The 15,711-nt window shown below is 60.8% G+C and overlaps 1 protein-coding gene across 4 annotated transcripts in view; it reads left to right on the forward strand.

Annotated features, from left to right (window-relative positions):
* Window positions 1-3,588: 3,588 nt before the first annotated feature.
* Window positions 3,589-15,711, forward strand: part of PEMT (phosphatidylethanolamine N-methyltransferase) — a 46,399-nt gene continuing 34,276 nt past the window's right edge. The window contains exons 1-2 of one of the 4 annotated variants that reach the window (XM_068529515.1): window positions 3,589-3,612; window positions 12,621-12,728. In XM_068529515.1, the coding sequence (XP_068385616.1) occupies window positions 12,636-12,728 (93 nt within the window). In that variant the 5' untranslated portion in view covers window positions 3,589-3,612; window positions 12,621-12,635. Of the gene's footprint in view, window positions 3,613-3,792; window positions 3,817-4,038; window positions 4,244-12,620; window positions 12,729-15,711 lie in introns of those variants that run through there. The other 3 variants (XM_068529514.1, XM_068529513.1, XM_068529512.1) reach the window with 3 other exon arrangements.

Genomic DNA, 15,711 nt, shown 5'->3' on the forward strand with positions numbered 1-15,711 from the left:
TCTTCACTCCTTCCAGCGTTCCCAGGTTCCTGACCAGCCTGCTGGGGATGAATTCTCTTAACCTTCCTTTATCTGAAAACACCTTTACTTTGTCTCCATTTTTGAGGGATAATTTCACTGGACTGAAATTCACTCACTCACCGTCATTCACTCGTGTATTCGTTTGTTGGGTGAGTATTTGATGAGCCCTGACTGGTGCTGAGTGTGTGCAGGTGCAGGAAACGCCCTTGCTCTCCAAGAAGAGAGGGAAGTGTGTGCCTGGCAGAGGGCGAGGGATGTGCAAAGGCCCTGTGGCTGGAGCACAGGGAGCAAGAAGGGCTGGGGAGGCGGCTGCACCTGGACCACTCGGGACCTTGTGGGCGAGGAATCATGCTTTGTCCTCGTCCTTATAGGAGCAGTGAGGCTTCTCAGAAAAGACAAAGCTTTAACTGGCCCGTGAAGGGTGCATGCGGTGAAAAGAAGCTGAGAAGGGGGCAGAAACCTGATGGGGTTGAGCACGGACTGTCTGAACCAGTGCTGGCTCCTGCAGTGGGTCCTGTGCTGGGCTTTGGGTCACCTGCTCCATCCTGGTGGTAAAGGCCAGGCTTGGCTCTGGGCCGGCAGTTTCTAAGCCTGTCACTCATTTGGCTGTGTGACTGTGGTCCCTTCCACGTGAGTCAGCTTGCCATCTCTCCTTCACAGGGCTGTTATGAGGCTCAGAGAAAACAGTGCTGAGCGCTGGGCCTGCAGCTTTGCGAGAGTTCGAACATCTTAGCTCTTGTTTTTATGGTTAGGATTTTCTCGTCTACTGAGAGTCAGAGAGGGTAAGTCGCTTGCCCTAGGCCACACAGCCAGGATCCTTCACCCTCTTCATTCCACTGACAGGGTCCCTGAGGCCCAGAGAGGTGGTTTGCCCAAGGATGCCCCAAATATGGGAGTGGCGGAACTATTCACTCATTCACTATTTATTGAGTGCCTGCTTTGTGCCAGGCGCCACCCAGGTGCCAGGGAGGGAGTGGTGTAGAAACAGATAAAACCCTGCCCTCGGGAAGCTCATATTCTCCTCGGGGTGACTGATGCTACACAGAATAAATAAGTAAACCAAATACATTTGTTAGGTGGCGACAAAGGCTTTGGAGAGAAATACAGTTGGGAAGGGGATGGAGAGTGGGGGGAGGCTGACAAGTCCAGTCGGGTGGAAAGGTGGCACTTGACCTGAAGGAGCTGAGGGAGGGGCTCTTAGGACATCTAGGGGAGCAGCAGTTCAGGCAGAAGGCACAGTGTGTGCAAAAGTCCTGAGGTGAGAGTGTGCCTGGGGTGCGCCAGGCACAGCAAAGAGCCCGCAGCGATTGCCGGTGCTTCCTGGGCCTTGGATTCAGGTGAGTCTGCTGCGAAGCCCTCCTCCCAGCAACAGAGGTCGCTGGGGAAGGGGCTCCTCCCAAAGCCCCGGTGGAAGGGAGGGTTTACTCTTTATGAGCAGTGCTGCCCTGCCCCAGCTCCCACCCGGCTCCTACTGAACCTGCCGTGGTCAGGGTGGGGGCAATCAGGCCTGGATGTAGGAGGGGAGCTGGGCATCATGGCCGCGGCCCCTCAGTACCCTCCTGGTTTTAAAGAACTCCCGATGACCTGGTTTCCGGTGACCTGCGGTGCACGCCACCGCGCCAGCCTCCCCCTGCTCCCCACCCCTCAGGGGAAGCTGCCCAGCCTGGCTCCTCACCCACGTCCTCCCGGGGACTCGCAGGCCTCCAAGCTAGTACCCGGCTCTCCTGGGCCCCTGTCATGGGCCAGTCCTAAACCGCAGCGTGTTCGTGAGTGTCAGGAGTATGATCTTAGGCGAGTCTTGATTGTATAGAAAGGAGGGAGACAGGCATCTGTTGAGAACCTACTGCGTGCCGGGCATTTTGTGCACATCGTTACCGCTAATCCTAACCACAGCCTCACTCGGGAGATACTATCGTACCTATTTTATGAACAGAAAATAGACTCAGTAGGGGAAGGTTTAGGTTTTACCCAAGGCCACTCAATAAGCAAATGTTAATTTTAGTAATAAAAGCTGTTTTTGGTGATTGCGGGGAGCCAGGCAGTCAGATCCAGGGCCACTGGGGCAGGGAGGACGGCAAAGAAATGGCTGTTAGCTTTGATCCCCTCCCAGCAAAGGTCAAACTCCTGGCCAGAGAGGTCATCTGGAGATGTTTGTCCTGGAGCTGACTGGGAGACACTCCTGATAAATGGCTCCCATATCGGAAGAGCTATCAAGGGGCAAAGAGAGATAACCCTGAGGGTAGAAAGGGGCTGTTTGTTAAAGCTCCAGCAAGAGGGACTTTGGGTCGGGATCTGGAACAAACATCCTGTCCAACAGAGGAGCATGCTGCCTCAGAAGTGACTTCTCTGTTTGGCAGGGATGCCGGAAAAGGCATATTCCCCTGAGAGAGGTCGGCCTGGGGACTCCCCTGCACACTCAGACCTGGGAGTTTTCAAAGGGCCAGGCAAGACTTCTGCCCCCAGATATCTTCAGCAGGAGGTTTTTGATATGACCAGTCCCGATCGATCACACTGGAAGCTGAGTTTGGCTTCTGCACGTCTGGGTGTGTTCCTTTCATGGAGCGGGAGCAGTGGGGGTGGGTTAGGGGTGGAGGAGTGGATTCCTCTAGTTGCATCAGCTATGGTGTGACCTCTGACATTTACCTTTCTTTGTTCCCAGATAAACCAAACACACAAAAACTAATTTTCCTGGCTTAATAAAAGAATGGGGGGTGGGGAGGAGAGTGGCCTGGTAGGTGGGGAGAAAACTGGGGCTTGGGTGAAACAGACTGTAGTGGGGGGGTGGGGGGAGTGCTCCCTGGGGGCCCTCCCCCTTGGCGGGCTCCCCAGAATTGGCTCTGGTTCCGGAAGGCCCTGCCTGGACACCCTGATGGGGTGGTCGGTCAGTGGGCGAACCAGCCCTGCAGCACCTGCTGTGCACCCAGCGCATTCGTGGCCAGTGGTTCTCAAGCATTTCCCACGGGTCAGGTCCTGTGCCGTGGGTTTTACCAGCAGGTATTCCCCTTTTACTTTTGAGAAAACGAAAGTTGCCTCCAACCACAGAGCTAGTGCATGCACCACGGCCAGCACCCTTCCTGTCTCTTGGTGGGCCTGCCCCATCCTAGGGATGCTGTGGCGGTCAGCACAGGGGTGGGCACACGGTGGCAGCTCACAGATGCCCTGGGCTGGCAGGTGCTGAGGGCCAAGGGGGAGAGAAGTGGGCCGGAATCAGGAAGCAGAGGGACTGCCAGGGCTCCCAGGTATGTGACACGTAGCTACAAAAGGGGCTCTCTTGGGACCCAACCAGCTAAAATCCCGCCTACTTTTCTAAACCCCTTCCCTCCCGCTGTCCCCCTTCCACCACTACCCCAGCCTTTTCCGGATTACTGAGGACCCTTCTTGTCTGTCTCCCGGCACCTGCACAGGTGGTCCCTCCCCCTGCCCCCGCAATTTGCATGTCTGCCACCTTCTCCCGCGCACAGGCCTCCCTCGGGCCCTTCCCTGAGCATTCCAGGGCAGTGTCCCCCGTTTTGCCATCCCAGCCCGCATCAAGCTATAACCCTTGATTGCTGCTCGGCTCTCATCTCCCAGGGGACGGTGAGGGCAGCCCCGGTGAGTACTCGAGGGCCAGTGGAGGAGGGGGTCGCAACCGGTTGGGGGGGGGGGGCGGGAGCTGCGGGGTGTGCCCGCCCCCCGCCACAAGCAGCCTTAGGAGGGGCGGGGGGCCGAGCCGGCCAAAGTCCAGGTCCGCGGGGCTGTGCAGGGCGCTACTTAAACCTACGACCCGCCGCAGCCGGCCAAGGACAGGGACACCAGGTCAGCTGGCGGGCCGAGTGGGGAGCCGGGGGCCGGGGGCCGGGGGCCGGGGGCCGGCGGGCGGGGGTGCCCAGCAGCCGCGTGGCCTACTCGGGACTGGCCGGCGCCGCAACGGGCGGCCCTGGGACTTGTAGTTCTCTGTTCCGCGAGAGGCCGGTGAGAGCCCGGGAGCGCGGCGCTGCGCGGGGACGGGGACTACATTTCCCAGAAGGCCGGGGAAGCGCGGTCACCGGGAAAGCGCCGCGGCCGGCGGCGCTTGCCGGGCGCGATGGGGCCGGTCCTGGCGGTTGGGGGCTGCCGCGAGGCCCGCGCTTGGTCCCTGCAAGGCGGCCCGCGGCCGATGGGTCCGGGCCGGGCGGGGCCCATGCGCAGCTCGGTGGCGGCGCCCGACTGCTGCGGGGGCCTCGGCAACCTGGACTTCAGGAAGGTACCGACCGCGCCAGCAGCGGGGCCAGGAGGGGGGGTCGCTAGGGCGGTTGGGTCCGCGGCGGGCGGTGCCACCGCCTACGCCCGGGGGCGGTGTCGCCGTTACCGGGCAACGGGGGCGGGGCGGGACCGCGGGTGCGTGTGTGTGAGTGCGAGTGCGCGTGTCCGCACCCGTATCCGCGCGTGGGAGCGCGTACACGTGTGCACCTACGGGATCGCTAGGCTCCGGGGAGGAGGCACCCCGAGCTGAGGCCGGAGGACAGGCCTCCTCCCGGGTGGACGGGCGGGGAGTTCGCGGCCTGCGGAGCCCCTAGCGGGCCGGGCCGGGGTGGGCCAGGCCGGACCTGGTTCTGAAGACCAGCCGGGCCCCTGGCCCCGGCCCTTAGAGTCTCCTCTGAGACAAGACATTCACCTTTTCGGCGTCAGCCACTACCCGTGGAGCCCTCGAGAGGTCCCTGCCGGAGGCCGCCTTTTGTGGTCCATTCATTGGTACAGCCGGTACCGATCGAGAGCAGGTGTCCACTGAAGAAAAACGCACAACCTAATGGTTGCGAGTTGTGTTTTTTGGGGGCCTTACTGAGGACTATAGCCCCGGAAAGAGCCTCTCAGTAGCTCTGAGGGGGGAGCCAGGATATATAGGAGTTTTTGCTGGAGAAAAAACCACGTCGAACATCAAAAGATTACTGCTAATCACAAAAAAACAGTCTTGCACGTGATTTTAGCACTTTTCTATTTGTGGGAAGATGCAAGAGTCTGGGCTCCTTGAAATTATTCCTTAGATCTGCATCTTAACTGCCTGGGGCCTGTCTCCTCTTTTTCTCCATCCTGAATCCCCCTCAGGGTGCATTGTGGGGTTGGCAGCAGCAGCCGATGGCTTGATGGGGGGGGCGACTTCCCTTGTTGACTGGAATGGCAGGCGACATTCTTTGTCGGCTCTCACTGGCCTTTCACGCCACTGAGGCTGGAAACTGAAAATTCTCTGCCGGAGATAAAGCTGGTCAATGTTTTAGAAACTGGCTTGTGGGGAGGTGGGTTGAGATCCTGAGATAGCCGGTCCCTGTTTGAGGAGGTGACCTCATCTGAGCCCTGAGTGATATGCCCTGGGGGGTGGGGGCCCAGGTGCTCTGGTCGGGGGGGCTGGCAGAGCCAAGGCCTTGAGGAGGAGTGTTTGTTCAAGAACAAAGATGAGCCTAGCGTCTGTCCCCAGGGAGTGCAGGACAGTCCCAGGGGATGGGTGGGAAACCAAGGAGAGAGGAAGACTTATAATTTCAGGGAACTTTCCTTGAAGGGCTGGGTCCCGCCGCACGGCTCAGGCGTGTTCAGAGTGAGCTCGCCTGTGTAATAGGCACCCGGATCCAGTGGTTCGTCACCAGCCATCCTGGGAGGACGATCCCAGCAGATCTTGAGAAGGGCAAGGAGAGGGCACTTGGAATGCCAAAGGGGACCCTCGGCGTCGCCTGGCTTGGGGTGGATGCTTCACGGATGAGAACTCCGGGGAAGGATGGGACACCATTAACCGGAGGTGGGGAAGCCTTCGGGGCTTCTGGTGGAAGTCAGGGGGGCAGTGGGCCCCGCTGCAGGGTTAGGGTCCTGCCCTCAGGTCTGAGCAAGGCCTACGTTCTAGAGCTAGCAGTGGGGGAGGGGGAGATTTCCTGGGCGTGTGGGGGAAGGTCTTCTCTGCTCTTCTTCCCTTCCTTCCCTGTGGGTCTGTGCAGTGGGAGCGATCTGGGAACCTTTCAGGGGACAGGTCAGGGTGACCCTCGTTGGCTAACATTCCGTTTTTTCCACTGCAGCCCTATTGGTACAGTTAAGCTTCCTGTTGCCAACAACGTTGAACGTTGTGTATTTGTCCTACTTGGCAGCCCTCCTCCCTCCTCAGGGAAAACGTCTGGTTTTGAGAGATGTCATCCTCGGGATGGTTCCTCTGCAGCCGGGCGTCTGAGCTGCGTGATGGCAGCGCGTTGGCCCCACGCCGTCCCTTGGCGGTAATATGTCACGCTGAGAATCTAAACTCTAGTAGCCACAGCTGAAAAAGTAAGAAATCGGTGCATTACTTTTGACGGCATATTTGACCCAATACTTAAAATATGTCATTTCATCACGTGGCACCGCACGTCCTCAGCAGCCACACGTGTGCTGACGTGCAACCATGGGCACAGTGCCCTTGACCACTAGCTCCTGGGCCTGCTCCAGCTGGTGCGGAACCTGGGCTTTGTTTTGAGCTTAGAAAGTCCCCCCTTGGGCTGCGCGCGTCCCCGCTGCAGCCTCATCGACCAAGGCTCTCCCTGCCCTGGACTCAGCCAGGCTCCTCAGCTCGGCAGCTGAGTGAAGCCCGCTGGCTGGTGGGCGATGGAGCCGGACTGAGGGGCTCCAGTGGGGCCTCGGGGTGCTGGCTTCTTTGGGAGCACAGGCTGCCAGGGCACAGTCGGGGAGCCCCTTTCATGCCCGTTTCCAGGTGGTTCTCCAGCCCTTGTGAGCGATGGGTGGTGTAGGTGTCAAGAGGGGCCCTTCAGTTACCTGCTCTGTAAAATGGGACCTTTGTCAGCTGTAAAGTGCAGCCCACCTGAGGGTGGGTGCTCTTCAGAAGGCAAGGCCCCTGTGTTCAGGCAGCATCGAGACCATGCTGAGCGACAGGCCCCTTGGGCTGCACAGTCCCTGTTTGTGACTCATCTGTGACCATTTGGGAGGCAAATCCCAGGGGCAGGTAGGAGCTGCCTTCCAGGGAGAGATGTTTGCCTGCTACACAGAGTTGTTTTTCAAACTCTTTTGGCGTTATCACATTAGTTAGAATAAACATCAGGCCATTTCTCTGGACGACTTATTGTGTGAAGTTCTCAAGGACATAGTTTTTGTTTTCAGTGTTTTTGGGTCAGAGTCCAGACCTTGGGCAAGTCACGTAAAACGGGCAGAGCCTCGGTTTCTTCTGCCTCCGTTGAGATGATCGTAGGGCTTTACTCATCCGTCTGTCAGTATGGATGTTCTTTTCTTTTTTTAAAAAGATATTTATTTATGTGTTTTGGCTGCGTTGGGTCTTAGTTGTGGCACGCGGGATCTTCGTTGAGGTATGTGGGATCTTTTGTTGTGGCACATGGGCTTCTCTCTAGTAGTGGCGTGAGGGCTTCTCTCTCTAGTAGTGGTGTGTGGGCTCCAGACTGCGTGGGCTCTGTAGTTTGCGGCACGCGGGCTCTCTAGTTGAGGCACGCAAACTCAGTAATTGTGGCTTTAGTTGCCCCGCAGCATGTGGGATCTTAGCTCCCTGGCCAGGGATCGAACCTGCATCCCCTGCATTGGAAGGCGGATTCTTTACCACTGGACCACCAGGGAAGTCCCTATTTGTGTTCTTTATTTTATTTTTATTGTATTGTATTGTATTTATTTATTTATTTTGGCTGCGTTGGGTCTTCGTTGCTGCGCGTGGGCTTTCTCTAGTTGCGGCGAGCGGGGACTACGCTTCGTTGCGGTGCGTGGGCTTCTCATGGTGGTGGCTTCTCCTGTTGCGGAGCACGGGCTCTAGGCGCGCGGGCTTCAGTAGTTGTGGCTCGCAGGCTCAGTAGTTGTGGCTCACGGGCTCTAGAACGCAGGCTCAGTAGTTGTGGCGCACGGGCTTAGTTGCTCCGTGGCATGTGGGATCTTCCCGGACCAGGGCTCGAACCTGTGTCCCCTGCATTGGCAGGCGGATTCTTAAGCACTGCACCACCAGGGAAGCCCCCTACTTGTGGTCTTTAACAAGGATCTTTCTGGTATTGATTTCTAGTTTGATTCTGTTATGGTTCAAGAACATACATACTTTTACCTTTTCTTTCTTTTTCTTTTATGTGCACTTGAGAGGGACGTGCCTCCTGCTGTTATGGGGGGCTGGTGCTCAGGCCCACCTTGTCCTCACCGATTTTCTGCCTACCTGTTTTGGCTTCATGTGTTAGCCTCAGTTTTTCAGTCTGAAAAATGGGCATGTCTCACAGGGTTGTGGGCGGACTCAGTCACAGAGTAATAAGTGAGTTTCCTGTATCATCTCACTTAATCCTCCTGATGGTCCCAGGAAGGAAGTGCCACCCCCATCAAAGTTTGCCCAGGTTCCCACAGGGCATTGGGCCCTGTCTCAGGACAGGCTCTGCCGCCTCTGCAAAGCCCTGTCCAGGGCTCGGTCAGCTGGCTTCCTGTCACTACTGCCTTGGACACGGAATGCGTCCTTAGGTAAATAGACTTAGGCACCAGCGTTGCAGGGCCTGTCCGGGGCCCCTGAGGGCGAATGTAGAGAGAGGTCTGCGGCTTACGGCCCCGCAGAGGAGAGGAGGCCCCAGACCCACTCCCGGGAAGGGCCCACCTTGCCCCATGGACGCGGGACCCCACGGGCCCTCAGAGCCTCTCTGCAGATGGCCCAGGACAGGCTCGTTGGAGGAAGAGTGTGAATAAACAGCTTCCTGGAAAGAGTCATGGATTCGGGACACTGGGGCAGCCGCTGGCCGCTGTCTGTATCGTAGGAAAGCAGAGCCTTCAGGTGGTCTCCAGGGCTGGCTCGCCCCCCATCCCAGCGTGTGGGCCGCACTCCTCGCTGGCTGTTCCTTAGGAAGGGAGCATTCCCCGAGGGCCCCTCCAGAGAGCATCTGTCTGTAGCGCTGGCATCAGGCGCACAGGGAGGGGCCCTACAAGCACCCTCTGCCCCTTGTACCTTGGCACCTGTTTTCCCCTCTCATCCCCCGGGGCGGAGATGGGTCACGGAGCTTCCTGTGGCCCCTCCCGGAGGGTGAGGGGGAGCCCCCAGCCCAGCCTGGATTATCCGCTGCCCAGAGACCTTCTGTGCCTGGTGCCCCGGCCATGAGGTCACGGCCGCCTTAGTATAAAGCTTCTTTGTGGCCGCTCCTTCTTGTGTGTGCGCCAGGCTCGGGGCTTGCAGCAGAAGTTTCCCGGTAAATGTCTCCTGAATCACCGAGAAGGCCCGGGGCCGGAGGGTCCAGCTGGAGGCCCGCCCCGCTGCCCCCACCCCGTCCCCTTCCCTCGGCAGTGAGCGGTACGTGGGTCCCACCTGCGGTCGATGTGACTTTGATTCCCTGGGCCCCTGCTGTTTGTTTGGATGTCACAATGTGACCCTGGGTGCTGTTGACCCTCGCACGGTGAGCGGCATCGGCTCTAGCTGCTGAGCCCCTCGCGGGAGCGCTGCCCGGGCAGCGGTAGGTAGCCCATCTCCTCTCTGTTCCAGCGCCGGGACTCCGCGGCCCGTGACCTTGGAGCCGGGGGGGCTCCGTTGTTAGGGTTACTGGGAGCGGAAGGCCAGGACTTCCGCTGCGTTCATCAGGTTGGGCAGAGGGTGGGTGGGCCCTGCTGGGCCCCTCCCCTTAGTCGAGGTGGCCCACAGGGGTACAGGGTGACGGGGCGGGGTCTGGGACCCTCCTGCTCTGCTCTTGCCTGACCCGGGAGGGCACCCTTCCCAGCGGGCTTTGGGGGTGACAGCAACCGGGAGGGGACCTGCAGGCCTCTGGAGCGGGAAGCCAGGAGGGGGCCCTCTGCTGCCACCTGACTTGTCTGTCATTCTTTCCTGCTCGGTGGGCCCTTCTCTGGGCAACGCAAATCCCCCCTCAAGGTGACCGGATACTTCCTGGATGAGAGGTTGACTGAGGGCCCTGGGACCTGGGCGGGGGCCGAGGTTCCAGTTTTGACCAGTTCAGCCCTAACAGGGAGCCCCGGCCGGATGTCTGCTGCTGGCCACCTCAGCCAGTGTCACTGCTTAACCGCTATGCCTCAGTTTCCCCTCCGCCTCTGCTCTCCTAAAGGCGAAGAAGCAGTCTCTCTCCTGCTCACTTGCCCGGCCTCCTTGGGAGTGTTCGGGACTTATCCTCACTCCGGTGCCTGAACCCGGAATCTGGGATCTGGAATCCGGAAGCGCTGGCCTGGCCTGGCCTCTGGGAGCCTCTGGCTTGATTATCTCTGAGCTGGCACGACAGCGGTGCTCGTCTTGCTGGGCGGTGGCCCAAGGTGAGGTGTGAGAACTTGTATAGATGCGCACTGGTCTTGTTGCAGGGGCTTAGCTCGCAGACCCCCAGAGTGGAGCCTCCCGGGGACGCTCAGTGTCTGCTGAATGGCGAGGAGTGGAATCCTTAGAAACGTCTGAAGCGTTTCCCCCGGGCCCTTCGGGGAAAGAGGGGGCAGCTCCCAGTTCCCCTGCTGACCTTCTTTCCTGAGGTGTAATTCACGTAGTGAAATCGCGCCCAGATGGAGAACTCTCACGTGTCCCCGCCACCCAGGCTCCATCACCCCGGAAGCGCCCTGCGCCCTCCCAGGCCGCGCCCCACCTTGCTCCCCAGGCAGCCACTGGACCGTCTGCCGGCTTCCTCCTGCTTACCGTCCAGGGCCTGGGTGAACGGGAGACCCTGGCCGCCATCCGCACCTGCTCCCCACGTGGGCGGGCCTCACTCTTGACCCTTTACCCTCTCTCCTCTTGGCCCTGCCAGCCCAGGGTCACCCAGCCCAGGGTCACCCGTGGGGCAGGAGGCACAGCATGAGGGCACGTGGGTTTTGCCTGGGACTGTGGGATTTCCCACCCTCGCAGAGGTGACTGGCCCCCGCAGCAGCTCCTGGCTCGCGGTGGAAAGTGACGGAGCCCGAGGCTTTGTGAGTGGCGGGGCCTGGAAGATCTGACCCACCGGCAACCTCAGTGAGCTTCTCCGTAAAATGCGTAAAATGTCAGGATGGTAACGTTTAGCTCCTAGGGTTGGTGGGACGATTGCAGGAGAGAATGTTTTACTTCTCTCTGCTGAGTGGGGCTAGGCTGCGGCCCCCTGTGGGCCCTGGCATTTGCGGACATTGGCTTCCCCGTGGACACGCTCGCCACTCTGGAGGCAGGAGGATTCTTTTGGTTCAGAGGAATGACGTCCTCGGACGGAACTCCGTAAAAGGGAGTCTGGCTGACAATGACACCCTTGTCTGCAGAAATGCCGTATCAACTCCCGTGGGAGTTGTTGCTGTCATAAGAGTCTGCAAGTGGTGAGAAGCATGTTTTGTGTGCTGCCCTAAGCTGGACGTGGTGATTCGGGGGGCAGGCCAGGGCTGGGGGCCGTTGGCAGGAAGCGTGGTTTGCGCACCCGGCTGCCCCCCAGCTCTGCACCCTGGGCACGGCTGGTGGATTCCACCCCCCCCCCCCCCCCCCCCCCGCAAGCCAAGGCTTGTGACTTACCTTCCAGTTGAGACTTATTGTTATTCTGAATTGAGTGTGGAGAGCTGCCATGAATTTCTAAAAAGAAAAAGAAAAATACAAAGAGTAATGCAGGGACTCAGTGAACACTGACCACCAGGACGTCAGCAGTGTCTCATGGGTTTTAAAGGGAGAACTCAGCATTGGACGCATCCAGCTGTTTCCTCCTCTTGTCCCTAGAGGCAGGATCTTAGTTCTGTCCCCGGGGACATCTGGGCCACGTCTGGAGCCGTTTTCGGTTGTCACGGCTGGGGAGGGCGGCCGGCATGGAGTGGGTGGGGGCCGCAAAGAGTGACCGGCCGGAGGGTCTACAGCGTGGAGGTGGGGAGACCCGCCCCGGACACAGGGGGCAATGAATCTGGGGCTCAAAGCTGGCCCTCCCCACATACGGGAGGGGCGCTCAGCGCTGTGTGGTGGGTGCAGGGTGCTCTGGGCTTCTGCAGCGCCCTTGTCCATTTGACATGCGTTTGAGAACGTGGCAGGTTGACCCAGACCTGGTCTGTTTCAGTTGCCTGGTTTAGCTGCTTTGGGGACGGCGCATCTGCTTTACCCGAGCCCCCGGCGTGCACACCCGTTCCGTGCGTGCTGATAGGAGCAGCTGTGCGCGTGTGTGGGCGCTCTCGGGGCAGGCGCCCGGGGTTGGGAACCCCCACGCTCAGGAGCGCCGGTCCAGGGGCTGGGAAGAGGACACCGCTGCTCTCTGCATCTGCCTGGTCCAGGGGCTGGGAAGAGGACACCGCTGCTCTCTGCATCTGCCTCTTCCTGGTTCTCGGAGGCTGAGCGTCTTCACACGGACGTCGGCCCCTCGGGTTGGCTCTGGGGCCTCTGAACACCTCTGTTGGGTCCTGGTCACCCTGGTGATGCAGACACGGGTCCCGGCGGGGTCACTGCCCCGCCAGCGTGCTGGACACTCATCCTCAGAGCCGCTGGTTTCCTCTCTGTGCTTCCGCCGCTGGCCCGGCCACTCTCCGACAGGCACGACACGGCCGGTTGGGTTTCGGCTTTTATCTTCCGTTTTATGAGATTACACTGTAGTAACCTTTGCTGGACTTGGACGTGCCCAAGCCTCCTGACCTGTTCCTGGAGGGTAACTTTGTTTCCGAGTTCTGGGGCTTGTCACTCGCTCCCGTGTCCGGCCAGGTAGGGCTGGGCAGGGCAGGCAGGTCTCCCGCTGACGCCGGCTCTATCCCTGCAGGCAGACCTCTGCGTTATGACCCGGCTGCTGGGCTACGTGGACCCCTCAGAACCCCACTTTGTGGCTGCAGTCCTCACCATCGCTTTCAATCCGCTCTTCTGGAATGTGGTAAGTGCCCCAGGACAGGCTGTGCAGAGGGACGGATGGACGGACGGGTGGCTCTTCCCTCTCCTCGTCTGTCTCTGGCCAGCATGGGAGCGGCCTCCTGCCTCCCCGTCGAGGTCGGCCCCCAGGGAGGACGTTGACCGGGGAAGCCCCTCACCGCGGGGTCCCACGACATCTTGGCCTCAGCGGACAGCAGCTGTCAGCTGGGGTTTGCTCCCCTCCTGCCACACACGCAGGGAAGCCGCCTTCTCACGACGCCCCCCCGCAGCAGGCGTGCTCCATAAACATCATCACTTTTCCTAATCGAGGCTTCCTGCAGAGTGGTCTGCAGCCCTCCGGCTGAGGGGTGCTGGGGGCAGCAAGGAGCTGACAGCAAGAGAAACGGGAGGCAGGTCTGCGCCCAGGTCTTCTGGGGGTGCAGGGCCGCGCGGAGGCTGGGGGCCTGGGGGGCTGGCCGGGTGGGAGGTAGGCGGGGAGTGGGCTCTGAGCAGTCCCTCCTGCCAGCCCTTCTCGGAGACACCCCTCCCCTGTCAGGATGTGGGGGAAGCCCTTGGGGTTTCTGGTCTGCTGTCCGGCATCTCTGGTGGGGTGGAAGGGGCGGTAGGCGTGCTCCCTGGGCCGCCCCCCGAGGCGTCTGCCGATGCAGAGCCGTGGACGTCCTGTGCTCACCTCGAGGGCGGCCTGCTGAACGAGCCTGGGCTCGGCGTCAGCACACACCGTTCCGCGCTGTCTTCATTTCAGGTGGCCGCTCGGTCCCCGGGGCAGAACAGGACGTGTTTGCATCTGGTTGACGAGTTAGGTCTTTTCTTCATCTGGGGAGAGCGGGTGGGAGCAGGCTGCTCATCTCAAAGAGGCTGCAGTCAACACGCAGACATATGCGTGCCCTCCTGACAGACAGACTGTGCATGCCCTCCCGACAGACAGACTGGTCTCCTTTCCGGGATGGACACACGGCCTTTTTCATACGCCCCGCTGGTTTCCTGTGCCGCTCTAACAAATGACCACAGGCTGGGTACTTCAGAACAGCAGGAATATATTTTCCCCTGGCTCTGGGGGCCAGAAACCTGAAACCAGTACTGGTCAAGATCCAGGTGCGGGCAGGGCTGTCCGCCCCCCGGCTCCAGGGGTGGGTCCCCTCCAGGAGACCCGGCTCCAGTCCTCAAGGCCAGCATCTTCCCCCTGCCTGCCTCCCTCCTATAAGGAAACGGGGGGGGGACAGCAGTCAGGGCCCCGCCGACCCAGGACAACTCCCATCTCAAGACCCTGAACGCAAGCTAAGCCCCCTCTTTGCTGAGCAGGCAACTTCCACCAGTTCTGAGGTCAGGACATGGACATCACTTAAGCCTGATTTTCGGCTGCCACACCCTTTACCCTTCATTGTCTGGTGCTGTGGGAGGGGAAGGTGCACTGGATGGGACGCGGGGAGGGTGGGGGGAGAGCAGAATCACCGTGGGGCGAGGCGCGGGCCACCCCAGCTCTGGCCGGGGCCTGTCAGGTCAGGGCCACTCAGGCAGGAGGGACCAAAGCTCCCCAGGAGGCCTGAAGATGTTTCCCCACCAAGCAAGCTCCGCTCCCCCGCCCCCCAGAGCTCCCAGAGCTCCTCCGTCCCTGCAGGCCCCCTCCCGCGAGGCCCCGCGGCCTCTCACCTGGCCGTGGGTCTGTGTGCTTTAGCTTCCTGCGTAACGCACCTGCCATCTAGTGAGTGAACTGGTCTCCGGAGTCCTGTGAGCCAGGTAGAGAGTGTTGGAATTGAGCTGAATTGTAGCACGCCCGGCTGATGTCAGCATCGTTTGGACGTGTGGGGAAGACCCTCCCGTGGAAATTGGTGCAAGGGCTGTGGGGAGCTCTGGCCTGCCCCAGAGCCTCCAGGTGGAGCCAGGTTTGGGGAGTGGCTGCCCAGGGCTGGGCCCCCTCCCGCTCCCTGGGCCGCAGCTTCTGGGGCGTCTCTGGACGCGCTGCGCTGCCTGCCCCCCTGGCCCCAGCATCCCTGTTGCTGCGCCTGCAGGGGGCCTCCCGCCCTCTCTCGTGGGGTGTCCCTGGCCCTGTCTCTGCCATGACCTCCTCTTCCTCTGCATGTCATCTGTTCACTCACTCACCCCACAAGTGCTCTCGGGGAGCCCGCCGTTGGGGTGCTGAGTGGCCCGCGGGGGCGGGGGGATGAGCCCGCCAGGTGCACGGATGGGTTAATGTTGGGAAGAACGGGTGCTGCAGAGGGGCCAGCTGGGGCGGTCCCTGTGTCACCTGTGTCTCTGTCTGGCCCAGAATCTCCTCGGTGCCAGGACCTTGCATCCAGGTGCTCGGCCGCGCCTGGGCACGTCCAGACCCCGCAGAGAGCTCGCTGTTCGGCCCTGGCCCACACCTCCCCGACGTGCTCCCTCCCCCACCTGCAGGAGAAGGCCGCCCTGTCCCAGGGCCTGGACCAGCCTTCCCTCCTTCCTCGCGGTTGCCCACCCCCCGCCGCCGGTCCCCCTGCTGAGCGTGGCCCCACCAGCCAGCTCCTGTCAACCTTCCCCTTGTGCCCTCACCCCGCAAACAGGGCCAGGGATTGCCCCGCACCCCGCCTTCTAGGACAAAGTGTGAGCAGGATGGCTGACCCGCTTTATCCCTGGATGTCCCGTGTCCCCAGAGCCCTTCGTCCTGGTAGGTCACCTGGTGTGCAGGGAGACGCACCTCCCCAGAAAGGGCGGCGCTCCCCGTGCGCCTTGGGGGGCCCTGGCACAGGGGCGTTCTGCCGGCTGAGTCCTGGCGGCCGCGGGCTCTTGAGGGAGCGGGGGCAGCAGGACGGTAGGTGGCGCTGTGGGCAAGGCCAGGGTGAGGAGGCTCCCCGCAACCTTGTGTGCGTTTGCTGCGCGGCTTCGGTGTCTGCCTCGGTGTCAGCCACTGTGGGGTGGGCTCGGCTGCCCCGGGGACCCCCACAGGGGCCAGGAAGCTGATGCTGCAGATGCTGAAGCGAGGACAGAGGCTGGGGTCCCAGCCCCTGTGTTCA

This window comes from Eschrichtius robustus, chromosome 20 (assembly GCF_028021215.1).
Source record: "Eschrichtius robustus isolate mEscRob2 chromosome 20, mEscRob2.pri, whole genome shotgun sequence".
Lineage (NCBI taxonomy): Eukaryota > Metazoa > Chordata > Mammalia > Artiodactyla > Eschrichtiidae > Eschrichtius > Eschrichtius robustus.